The following is a 12,831-nucleotide window of genomic DNA, read 5'->3' on the forward strand; positions in this document are numbered from 1 at the left end:
CATTGAGCTAGCGTTCAGAAACTGCAAGTACTCTTAGATCAGTGCATTGGGGTTTTAATGTTTTTCTGGTACTTATTTTCGTAAATTGTTTTGTTATAAATTAGGCCTAAAGTTTTTTTTATTTTGAATCATTTCACATTTTTTCATGTCAGGGTTTTTATAGCTGACTATATGTTATGCGTTTTTCTCATTGTTGAAGGTCGTATTCTAACCTATGATTGCTTGTATCCACTTATTTGAACTCTGTTGGATAGTTGTCACATTGGCAATCATACCACATCTCCTTATTTCTATGGATTGGTTTAATGAAATAGAACTCAGATGTAAGTGGTCACAAACAAACTGCCTCGTCAACCACTCGGTTATATTCTTTTAATATAGTTTACATTTTTTGTTCATTTATGCTGTAGGGTTGCTGTCCATTTACATTTACCCCATATCTCCTTGTATTCATGTTTGGTCTTTATTTTGTTTATTTGTGCTGTAGGGTTGCTGTCCATGTACATATACCCAACATCTCCTTGTATTCATGTTTGGTCTTTATTTTGTGCATTTATGCTGTAGGGTTGTTGTCCATGGACATATACCCCACATCTACTTGTACTCATGTTTTGTCTTTATTTTGTTCATTCATGCTGTAGGGTTGCTGTCCATGGACATATACCCCACATTTCCTTGTATTCATGTTCGGTCTTTATTTTGTTTATTTGTGCTGTAGGGTTGCTGACCATGTACATATACCCCACATCTACTTGTATTTATAAGTATGCTTGGTCTTTATTTTGTTCATTTATGCTGCAGGGTTACTGTCCGTGTACATATACCCCACATCTTCTTGTATTCATGTTTGGTCTTTATTTTGTTCATTTATGCTGTAGGGTTGCTGTCCATGAACATATACCCCACATTTCCTTGTATTCATGTACAGTCTTTATTTTGTTTATTTGTGCTGTAGGGTTGCTGACCATGTACATATACCCCACATCTACTTGTATTTATAAGTATGCTTGGTCTTTATTTTGTTCATTTATGCTGCAGGGTTACTGTCCGTGTACATATACCCCACATCTTTTTGTATTCATGTTTGGTCTTTATTTTGTTCATTTATGCTGTAGGGTTGCTGTCCATGGACATATACCCCACATTTCCTTGTATTCATGTACAGTCTTTATTTTGTTCATTTATGTTTTAGGGTTGCTGTCTCATTGACATATACCCCACATCTACTTGTATTCATATGTCTTTGTGTAATAAAGTAATAAAATTTCTTTATTGGATGCTATATTTCTCATTGAATATATTTTCAAACAGTTTTAAGCATGTAAAAAGTCCACTTCATATAACCAATTAGTAATGATATGAATCTAAATGCTGGCGGCACACAAAAAAAAAAACAACAACAACCATCAAATGAATAGCATAGTATAATGTGTAGTTTTGAATAGCATAGTATAATGTGTAGTTTTGACTAGCATCATATAATGTGTAGTTTTGACTAGCATCATATAATGTGTAGTTTTACAAGTCAACTTAAATTCTTGCCCATGAATTCACACATGCGTTTTAGTGCTAGGTCACAACATTCTTTGTTGTAGTTAGGGCTAGTGGTATTTGTAAAGGAATGATTAGCCTCATAGCGGTAAAATTCAAAAACCACACCAGTCTCTTTTAATGTTTGTTCCAACAAAGCCTGATCTTTTGGAGCAGAAAATCCTTCCAGGGTATCTAAGTTACCAAAATGACACTGAACTGGACACTTTATATTCTTTAAATCACACAGTGCTTTGCCTGGAATTCCATAAAATGGTGCTGCTGCATCAACTTCCGAGACTAATGCTGCTGAGGCTAGAGAAAGGGCTCCTCCCATGCAAAACCCAGTAACACCAACCTGAAAATATAAAATAGATATAAAACCCACCTTTTTACACCCAGAATTTTTCAGATTAATTATAAAACCCACCATTTTATACCCGGCTTTCTTCAGATATAAACCCACCTTTGTATACCGGCTTTATTCAGACATAAACCCAACTTTGAATACCCGGCTTTCTTCAGATATAACACCCACCTTTGTACACCTGGCTTTCTTCAGATATAAAACCCACCTTTGAACATCCGGATTTCTTCAGTTATAAAACCTGCCTTCGTTCACCCAGCATTCTTCAGAAATAAAACCCACCTTTTTACACCCAGAATTTTTCAAATTAATTACAAAACCCACCATTGTATACCCAGCTTTCTTCAGATATAACATGTATAAATCCACCTTTATATACCGGCTTTATTCAGACAAAAACCCACCTTTGAATACCCGGCTTTCTTCAGATATAAAACCCACCTTTGTACACCTGGCTTTCTTCAGATAAAAAACCCACCTTTGTACACCCGGATTTCTTCAGATATAAAACCCACCTTTGTTCACCCAGCATTCTTCAGAAATAAAACCCACCTTTTTACACCCAGAATTTTTCAAATTACAAAACCCACCATTGTATACCCAGCTTTCTTCAGATATAAACCCACCTTGGTATACCGGCTTTATTCAGATATAAAACCCACCTTTGTACACCCGGCTTTCTTCAGATATAAAACCCACCTTTGTACACCCTGCTTTCTTCAGATATAAAACCCACCTTTGTACACCCAGCATTCTTCAGATATAAAACCCACCTTTGTACACCCAGCATTCTTCAGATATAAAACCCACCTTTGTATTCAGATATAAAACCCACCTTTGTACACCCAGCATTCTTCAGATATAAAACCCACCTTTGTACACCCAGCATTCTTCAGATATAAAATAGCTCCTTTAATGTCAGCTACAGCACCAGGCCAATCTAAATCATTCATATAATGTCCTGCTGTCTCATTATCAGTTGCGACCTTTCCTCTATAAAGGTCAGGATTCAAGGTGACAAACCCTGACTTTGCTATGAGTTCTGCCTCCTGTATAATTTGCTCATTCATACCCCACCATTCCTGGATTACGACAAGCCCTTTCTTTGTCGAGGCTGGATCACCCGTCACAACTCCTGGACAGTCACCAAGTTTGTTCTCAGTCTTAAAGGTAACTCTGTTCTGTGCCATGCTAGCCTGTATACCTGAATAGGAGCTGAAATATATACAGTAAAAGATTACAATAAAGTCACCTGGTTTGTTCTCAAGTCTTTAAACTGTAACTCTGATCTATGCCATAATAAATGTACTAGACCTTAAACCTAAATAGGAGCTAAAATATGTAAGTTACAGATTACAATTTACAAAGACTTTGGGGGGGATTTCAAAAGTTATACAAGTTCACAATATTTTAGATCACAACTGAGATTACAAATGTTAAATTTTGACTTTGATGCATTGATTTTTAAGTATAAGTGACAATAACAGGTGTGCAGTTAAATACATAGAAGATGATACTTTTCTTCTACACATCGAACCATCAAACTGCACTCTTCTAAACATCAAACCATCAAACTGTATTCTTCGTGATTGGCACTATTAAACTCTAGTATTATCTTGAAGAACATATAACATAATCTAAGCCAGTGCCTAAAACAAAAGCTTAGTTCAAGTGGATACAAACATTTGAGCTTTATACATACCGTACAATCGACCCTTATCATTTGAGTTTTATACATAACGTACAACCGACCCTTATCATTTGTACTTTATACATACCATACAACGTACCCTTATCATTTGGAACCCCTTCATCCTGGGTTAGAAACCCTCTCTTTTATAAATGGCTGGATCCGCCCCTGACATAATAATTTTTTTCCTACAAACACTGCATCGTATTTTACTATATTACTTACGAAAGAACTCATCCGGAACATGCATGCAATATTTGTCACTAGACGTTAAGCAACCAACAATCAATACTAACGAGAGTCATAGATATTGGACCGAAACGACCAAGGCCGAACTGGTATATCATAGATTTATATATATCTATCTATGTCTGCAAACATGCATTTTTATCAAAACTAGGATTTACAGAAGATAAAATTGGAAAATGCTAGAATAAAGTTTGAGCATGTCAATACATGTGACAAGTCAAGACACTTACTAAGTTATTGAAAACAAATGAAGCCGACACAGTACGAAGTCGGAAGTCTTCTTCTTTGCGTATTTTCCTCCAGCGTTGGAGCACACACAACTGAGTGTGTTAACAGGATTTTTTTGGCAAGCTGTAAAAAATAGATTGGTTTCTAAAAATCATTCAAGAATTTCAAAATATGCCAATATCTGAATATTTCAGATGCCGGGTAATTTGAACTTGTCAAACCACCATCACCTTAATCAGAGACATATATACATATATATATATGTCTCTGCCTTATTCAGTTTTAATCTGACAAACAAATTCTTCATCCTTTACTTGAACATAACTTGATCTAAAATATGCAATATAGAATTTACTATATTCCAAATTTAAGGGCCCACAAGGGGCGGTAACAAGACATTTCGGCACCCAGACAAATCGGCACCCAAGTCCGAAGACATTTCGGCACCCAGACAAATCGGCACCCAAGTCCGAAGACATTTCGGCATCCATTTTGGACATTTCGGGATCCAGACATTTCGGGACCAAGACAATTCGGCACCTCATTTTTTTTAAATATAAAAGAATTGTTACAGTAATATTATAATCCGTAGATAAAATATGCAATACAAAATTTGAAATCATCATTTAATTAGATCCTAAATGATTGTGTATGAATAGTAAAACATCATTTGAATTAAATCATAATTGATTGTTAGATATGACGGTGTTTGAATAAACATTATTTAATTAATCATAATTAATTGTAGTTATGCATTAATCAGTATTTTATGTATAAATCTGATAATTTCTCAATAGAGACAAATGAGAGATAAAAAGTGTATAGCTTGTGTTTCAGCTTGTGTTCTCGTTTGATCCTTACATCTGTAAAGACAACACAATACCTGAAAACTATATTTTATTGTTTTAATATTGAAAGCCATAAACATAAAAGCGTGTGCAAGCCATAATGAGTAAAAACCCAGAAACATATATAAAGGTCAACACTTTTGAATATCCTTTTCTTACACAATGTCAGACGACAGTTGTATACAGTGCCACAATGTTGTCCGCCCTAGACAGGAAGCTTTACAATGTGGTGGCTGTCAAAAGTGGCAACATAGAACATGCATCACTGGTAAGTGGCTTTTAGATATTTTTAATTATTATATTAATTGTTATAAAATAGGTTATCCTTTCTCCTTTCATACTTTTCATTTCCATACAGGAGCCAATTCCGATAGAGCTAGTAGCATTTGTACATAAGGGAGTAAAGGGAATTTTTTCATCATTGCCAAATTAACAGTAATATTAGAAATCACCTTATAAATGCAATTAAATTATGTGTTGTATTGTTATAAATGTCTTGTATGTCGGTTAAAAGCTCATTAGAGCTTATGTTGTCTTTGTTTGTATACTTTGCCGACTCTTAATAAAGCTTATTTATTATTATTTTTTATATTTATTATCTATAAACTGTTGAATATAATTATAATAAATATAATAAATAAATATTATTAATATGCTACATGTGTTTTATTGATTAAGAATACTATCGGAATAGAACTATGCATTACATTAAAACTAGTACATGAATGGTGAAATCTATAAAATAAATGTTCATGTATCAGGAAAAAGAATACATACAAATTAGACAGCTATCCAAATTACTAAGCTGCAATACAGTCTTCACAAATAAACAACAAAAAGAATAAACCACTTCATAAGATACTTCTTCGAAGATACCATATACAATATTGACAATAATGTCATAAATAGTGCAGGAATTAAATTGATAATTTGTAAAAACAGTCGAACATAATCGCTATATTAACACTTAACTTGTAAATTGAGTTCATACCCACATACATATATCAGTGCCAGGTAACTTAAATGTTTGGTTCACTATATTTTGATCAAGGATAAAATAATTGATTTTATCTTTATAAGGTGCCGATTTGTCTATGTTAGATGCCGATTTGTCTAGGTGCCGATTTGTCTGGGTGCCGAAGTGTTTTCTCGGGTACCGATTTGTCCGGATGCCGATTTGTCTGGGTACCGAACTGTCTAGAATTCCAAGGGGCAACATGAGATTACAACATTACACATATTAAACAAATACAAAAGAACAATACTGATGGAAAGAATTACTTGATTGATAGCATTTAATGACACTCACAAAAAAAAGAAATACATATTATTTAACTATGTCTTGTATATGTTGTTGAAGTCAATAGGAAGGTCAATAGCATTTACATAAATTAATCTTAGATAAGATTAAGATAGAGTTTATGGCAAATGATCATATAAACGTTGCGCACGATGATGATACGAATTCCAATTTGCTATAGATTAGCATGAAAATAAATACGTAGACTGGTCAGTTCGATAAAAATATAGTGATTTTTGGTTGAATTTTTTACATTAGACTTGAAAATAAAGAAAAAAAGGAACCGAAATTTAAAATATCAAGAATTATAGGTAAATTTTTAATTAATTAAAAATGCTTAAATCCATCTCGGATACTTTCGACATATCTCGTTACCTGTTTGTATGCATAATTTATCGTTCGTATTTTAATCTCCTCTGATTGGTTGATAGAAATAGCTGTTCACTTCTGGCAAATTTCATATTCCCTTGTCATTTGAATTAGTTTACTGGTCAATTCAACACGTTAAATTTATCTATTTATAAAAGAAAATGTTTTTGTAAAGATAAATTACATTTAAGTTATTTTGGCGTTTCTGTTATACGAAACTTTTTTATAGGTGTAGTTAATCATTTGTGAGTAGGCGGAAAGGGTATTGGGAGACAGGGAGAAAGGGGGCGGGAGAAAGGAGAAAGGGGGCGGGAGAAAGGAGACGAGGGGCGGGAGAAATGAGAAAGGTACCCCCTTTCCACCCCCTCATTTGTAATTAGAATATTGTATTTACATGTACCTTTTTGGTCAAGATACTTTGTGGTTTTTTAACTTTATTTTTCAGAAGGTGATGGTCAAGAAAGCTGGGTTAGACCATTACTTCTACATCTGGTTTACCTGTGAACCTCTATTAGTTTGTAGGATTCCAGTATTTGTTGTTTGTATTATCAGGTATGTTTATATTATAGTCTTTATTTAACACTGGACACTTTATAGTGGCCGTTGGTTTGGTGCATTTATATATTTCGGAAGTTAATATTTATAATTAATATGGACTTTAAATAAAAAATTATTTATGACATATGTATGATTGTAAATGTTTATTTATGCCAAAATATGATTATCATTACTTATGTGTTGAGTTTTGTTTTACTTACATCGAAATGGGAGTGGAGGGAATTGATAAATTTTTAATTAATTAAAAATGCTTAATTCCATCTCGGATACTTTCGACATATCTCGTTACCTGTTTATATGCATAATTTATCGTTCGTATTTAAATCTCCTCTGATTGGTTGATAGAAATATCTGTTCACTTCTGGCAAATTTCATATTCCCTTGTCATTTGAATTAGTTTACCGGTCAATTCAACACGTTTAATTTACCCACCCTCCCGCCCATTTTTTTTTGTATTACTTGAACATTTTTGTACATGCTTTATACCTTATTAAATCGAAGATGTTAGTCTTTTTCAGATAATGCAGATTGCTGAATTTGATGTCTTTATGGGATGTGACCGGTGCATTTATATATTTTGGAAGTTAATATTTATAATTAATATGGACTTTAAATTAAAAATTATTTATGACATATGTATGATTGTAAATGTTTATTTATGCCAAAATATGATTATCATTACTTATGTGTTGAGTTTTGTTTTACTTACATCGAAATGAGAGTGCAGGGAATTACAGTTAATTATCCCATTTTTACGCAAAAACGTAATGTCCAACGTTACATTTTGTGTGCAAAAGAATGGAGTTCCGTTTCTTTCCTACATTATTTTTTTTCTGACCATCGTAAAACTTCACAAGAGTATTGCTATTGTTATGGTTATTCGGTTGTTAAAGCAAAATCAAAATCACTGAAACAGTAAACCGGAAAATGTTATTTTTGAAAACGGTGTGAAAAATGTCCAAGCATATGCAAGGTAAGCATATATCGGGTTTGCGCATTTATACCGTGAAATTGGAAAAGCTGAGAGGAAAAATATTTATGATATTTTGAAAGTTTTTTTACTTTTCTCCTGGTTCATGATATTTTTTTGCCGGAAACCATGCGTATAGTTTCTATTGCAATGACTTCAAAAAGTATAGCCACATTCATGACATTTGTTTTATTCAAGGAACGTTGTCTATCTGAAAGTTTTAAATCATCAAAAGCAACATGCATAATTTTTTTGTTAATAAAATAAAATAGAGAAAAACTATTGCTGGCTATTATAACAAAACAAAGGATATGCGTAATGCCACAAAAATACGGAAATGATAAAAACATGAATCCAAAATGTTTAACTACCTAGAAATTTTGCGACAAAGAAAGCATCGGGAAATGATAAAACATAGAAAAATAATTTAGTTATTGAGGAGTACCAAGTTGTTTTACCTTGAGTATGCAAATCTTTAGAGTTCGCAAAAGCATCATATAATAATGGAAATTCTGACAAATTCTGTAAACGGTAACAATATTTCAACATAGATTTAACAATGTTATTATGTTATAATGTAATAATGGAAATCTGAAAATATGATGCATGTCGTTCCGAACTTGCTAGGCTGCCATTTAAGAATAGGATAATGTTATCCAGCTTTAAATTCTGGGACCATTCAATAACTTCAGAAGGAAGTTTAGTTCACCAAATATATAATGCTACGAAAATGAGCAACCCTTGGGTAAAAAAAGTTAAATATTATCATTCAAAATTTAGGTTTATCATATTTGTCAAACGTTAAACCCACTATTAAACCCCTTTTTGGTTTTATAAAAGAAAGAATAATTGACCAGGGTTTTCAAGAATAACATGCAAATATTTCAGCATCTCCAAAAATAACATTTTCCCAGAGTGTTTACAAAATGAGTGAACGTGCAGCTTATGTTGATGCTTTAAGAAATAGATCAGATCAATCCTCATTATGTAAATTAAGAGTAAGTGCTCATAACCTTGCCATTGAAAGAGGAAGATATTTAAAAGTGCCCAGGGGTGAAAGAACTTGTGAAATCTGTAAAAGTGGTGAAATTGAAAATGAACAACACATGCTACTACATTGTAGAGGGTATTCCGATATCATAGAGACTTTTGAAATCAAAATGTCCAAAATCCCTTTTTTTGTGCGATAAATATAAAATAAAGCTTATACTTAATAATAAATCTTCCACGGCACTAAAACTATCTTCCTCTTTCGTAACAAATTGTTTCAATGCGAGATCTATTGCAATAGATTTTCATTATACATGTATTTCATATTCACATAATTGTTTGCATTTTACTATCATGTTTATCCATTAGGTCATTACCATTTATTGTAAATGCGTTTGTGCAAATAAAATATTGTCTATTGTCAGTTGAGAATAACTGTTTCCCTGAAAACATAAAAGAAGACCAAGTGATCCCCTTCACAAAAAGAGTGACCCATTATTGAAAACAAACTATAGACCAGTTAGTGTCTTTAATTTACCCATCTTTTCTGAAGTCTTGGAAAAATATATGAAATTCAACTATCTGAATACTTTGATAAAATAGTTAACCCTTTTTATATGCTTTCAGACGTGGACATGGATGTCAGACCACACTACTCATCAGAGTGTTAGAAGATTGGCGTGAAGCTCTTGATAAAAACCAGTATATTGCAGCGGTATTAATGGATCTTTCAAAGGCTTTTGACTGCCTGCCTCACAATATCTTGATAGATAAATCATCAACATATGGTGTATCCCCCCATTCAGTTGCCTTTTTAAAGTCCTATCTATCAAATCGTAAACAACAAATAAAAGTCAACTATGTTCTGAGTGGTTGGGCTGACATCCATAAAGGCGTACCACAGGGTTTTATACTGGGGCCATTGTTGTTCAACGTATTTATAAATGATATATTTCTTTTTGTTAAAAATTATAGTTTATATGACTATGCAGATGACAATACTCTGTCTTTTTGCACTCCAGGATTTTGATTTATTAATTTCAACTTTGGAATCTTTTTTCATCATGAGAGGATTTTTCTGGAGCAGTAAATAAGTTTTAATCTCATTTCTGCATTAAACTCTGCTAGCATCCATGCTTCAATAATATATTTTCCCTACCGCTCGCATGCATATTAATTGCTCTTGTGACGAACATTGACACACAATGCATTTTTCCAATTCAACCTCCTTCTTGGAATTGTAGGTAGGAGTAAATTGTACAAGACTATATCAAAACTGGCCATTATCCGGAAAAAAATCTTATCAAAACGTGTCAAAAGGATTCGGTTTACTATTATAAAGAGTCAAAATTTAAGCAACACAAATATAACTTACTTACAGAAAAAGAACAATAATATGTGATCAAAGCACACTTAAATAACTCAAAAATATCTATAATTCACAGATTATGTACAAAATCACATCAAAACTGTCAAATTTATTGTTGAACAAAACGTCATAATAATGGATGGCGAATATATAAATAATTTTAACCCGTTTTCAATATTAAAATTCTAAAACTTTTATTATTAATATAAATTTGATACAGAATTTAATACGATTAAACAATTATGCAAGTAGTCATAAACATTGCTCTGCCTAATGAGTTTAATAAATCATATTGCAAAGGGAGAGAAGCTTTTAAATACTTTCTTTCATTAAAAATGAAATTACGACGTCGGCTGAGATGGCATGGTATATGTTGTCCGTTACATTTATTAACAACACCTTGTACAAATATTCTTTTCGAAAATAAAAACAGTTAAGTAGAACAAACAAAACTATCCGTCACAATGATACATGAGGATATTGATTAGGGGAGAATTGGGGGTGGGTGGGTTTTACATTTCTGCATTCTGTAATTCTTTTGGCCATTTTTCTCTATTCAGTAAGAAATATGCTTATTCTGTTAATTCTTGTGTTCAGACCGTGCATATGAAAATTTCCTGTTGCATCATGATTTTGACATGATAAGATCTTTTTGTCTGTATCAACGACATATCAATATTTAAATCTACATTTTAAATTGATACAAAAAATCAAAATTCTCTGATCTATAGATTTTCATAAATGGAGTCTAAAATATATCCATAAATAATGCACTGTATCAAATGCATATATGAGAACAACTACTTATAAACTGCTACGCGTCGCATACTATGTATAGAGACATGCATCATAAATCTAAGTTAAAAGACAAATTAAAAAAAAAGAAGGAATTCTAAAAGCTTTCTTTGACAAATTTTATATGAATTTCATTTTAACAAGTTTAAATTACATTTTCTAAAGTAGAGCTAAGAACTACTTTTTTGTAATGTTGTAAATTAAATTCATTTGAAATTTTTATTCAAATACGCTGTTGAAGATTACTAAGCGCCAATAGAATACAATAATTTGTATTTTATAAATTAGTGTCTTCGATAAGAATTTACTATATTCCAAATTTAAGGGCCCACAAGGGGCGGTAACAAGCCAATCGGCACCCAGACAAATCGGCACCCAAGTCCGAAGACATTTCGGCACCCAGACAAATCGGCACCCAAGTCCGAAGACATTTCGGCATCCATTTTGGACATTTCGGGATCCAGACATTTCGGGACCAAGACAATTCGGCACCTCATTTTTTTTAAATATAAAAGAATTGTTACAGTAATATTATAATCCGTAGATAAAATATGCAATACAAAATTTGAAATCATCATTTAATTAGATCCTAAATGATTGTGTATGAATAGTAAAACATCATTTAATTAAATCATAATTGATTGTTAGATATGACGGTGTTTGAATAAAGATTATTTAATTAATCATAATTAATTGTAGTTATGCATTAATCAGTATTTTATGTATAAATCTGATAATTTCTCAATAGAGACAAATGAGAGATAAAAAGTGTATAGCTTGTGTTTCAGCTTGTGTTCTCGTTTGATCCTTACATCTGTAAAGACAACACAATACCTGAAAACTATATTTTATTGTTTTAATATTGAAAGCCATAAACATAAAAGCGTGTGCAAGCCATAATGAGTAAAAACCCAGAAACATATATAAAGGTCAACACTTTTGAATATCCTTTTCTTACACAATGTCAGACGACAGTTGTATACAGTGCCACAATGTTGTCCGCCCTAGACAGGAAGCTTTACAATGTGGTGGCTGTCAAAAGTGGCAACATAGAACATGCATCACTGGTAAGTGGCTTTTAGATATTTTTAATTATTATATTAATTGTTATAAAATAGGTTATCCTTTCTCCTTTCATACTTTTCATTTCCATACAGGAGCCAATTCCGATAGAGCTAGTAGCATTTGTACATAAGGGAGTAAAGGGAATTTTTTCATCATTGCCAAATTAACAGTAATATTAGAAATCACCTTATAAATGCAATTAAATTATGTGTTGTATTGTTATAAATGTCTTGTATGTCGGTTAAAAGCTCATTAGAGCTTATGTTGTCTTTGTTTGTATACTTTGCCGACTCTTAATAAAGCTTATTTATTATTATTTTTTATATTTATTATCTATAAACTGTTGAATATAATTATAATAAATATAATAAATAAATATTATTAATATGCTACATGTGTTTTATTGATTAAGAATACTATCGGAATAGAACTATGCATTACATTAAAACTAGTACATGAATGGTGAAATCTATAAAATAAATGTTCATGTATCAGGAAAAAGA

The 12,831-nt window shown here is 32.1% G+C and overlaps 1 protein-coding gene across 4 annotated transcripts in view; it reads right to left on the minus strand.

The window, feature by feature from the left end:
* Nucleotides 1–1,408: 1,408 nt before the first annotated feature.
* The window catches only part of LOC127731997 (protein usf-like), a 32,817-nt gene continuing 21,394 nt past the window's right edge, over nt 1,409–12,831 (minus strand). For 2 of the 4 annotated variants that reach the window (XM_052241042.1, XM_052241043.1), the window contains exons 2-4: nt 4,067–4,187; nt 2,770–3,112; nt 1,409–1,888 (exon numbers count right to left, since the gene is read on the minus strand). In XM_052241042.1, the coding sequence (XP_052097002.1) occupies nt 1,526–1,888; nt 2,770–3,087 (681 nt within the window). In that variant the 5' untranslated portion in view covers nt 3,088–3,112; nt 4,067–4,187 and the 3' untranslated portion in view covers nt 1,409–1,525. The remainder of the gene's footprint in view (nt 1,889–2,769; nt 3,113–4,066; nt 4,188–12,831) is intronic. The other 2 variants (XM_052241044.1, XM_052241045.1) reach the window with 1 other exon arrangement.

The sequence above is a fragment of the Mytilus californianus genome, unplaced genomic scaffold, assembly GCF_021869535.1.
Source record: "Mytilus californianus isolate M0D057914Y unplaced genomic scaffold, xbMytCali1.0.p SCAF_21, whole genome shotgun sequence".
NCBI classification, from domain to species: domain Eukaryota; kingdom Metazoa; phylum Mollusca; class Bivalvia; order Mytilida; family Mytilidae; genus Mytilus; species Mytilus californianus.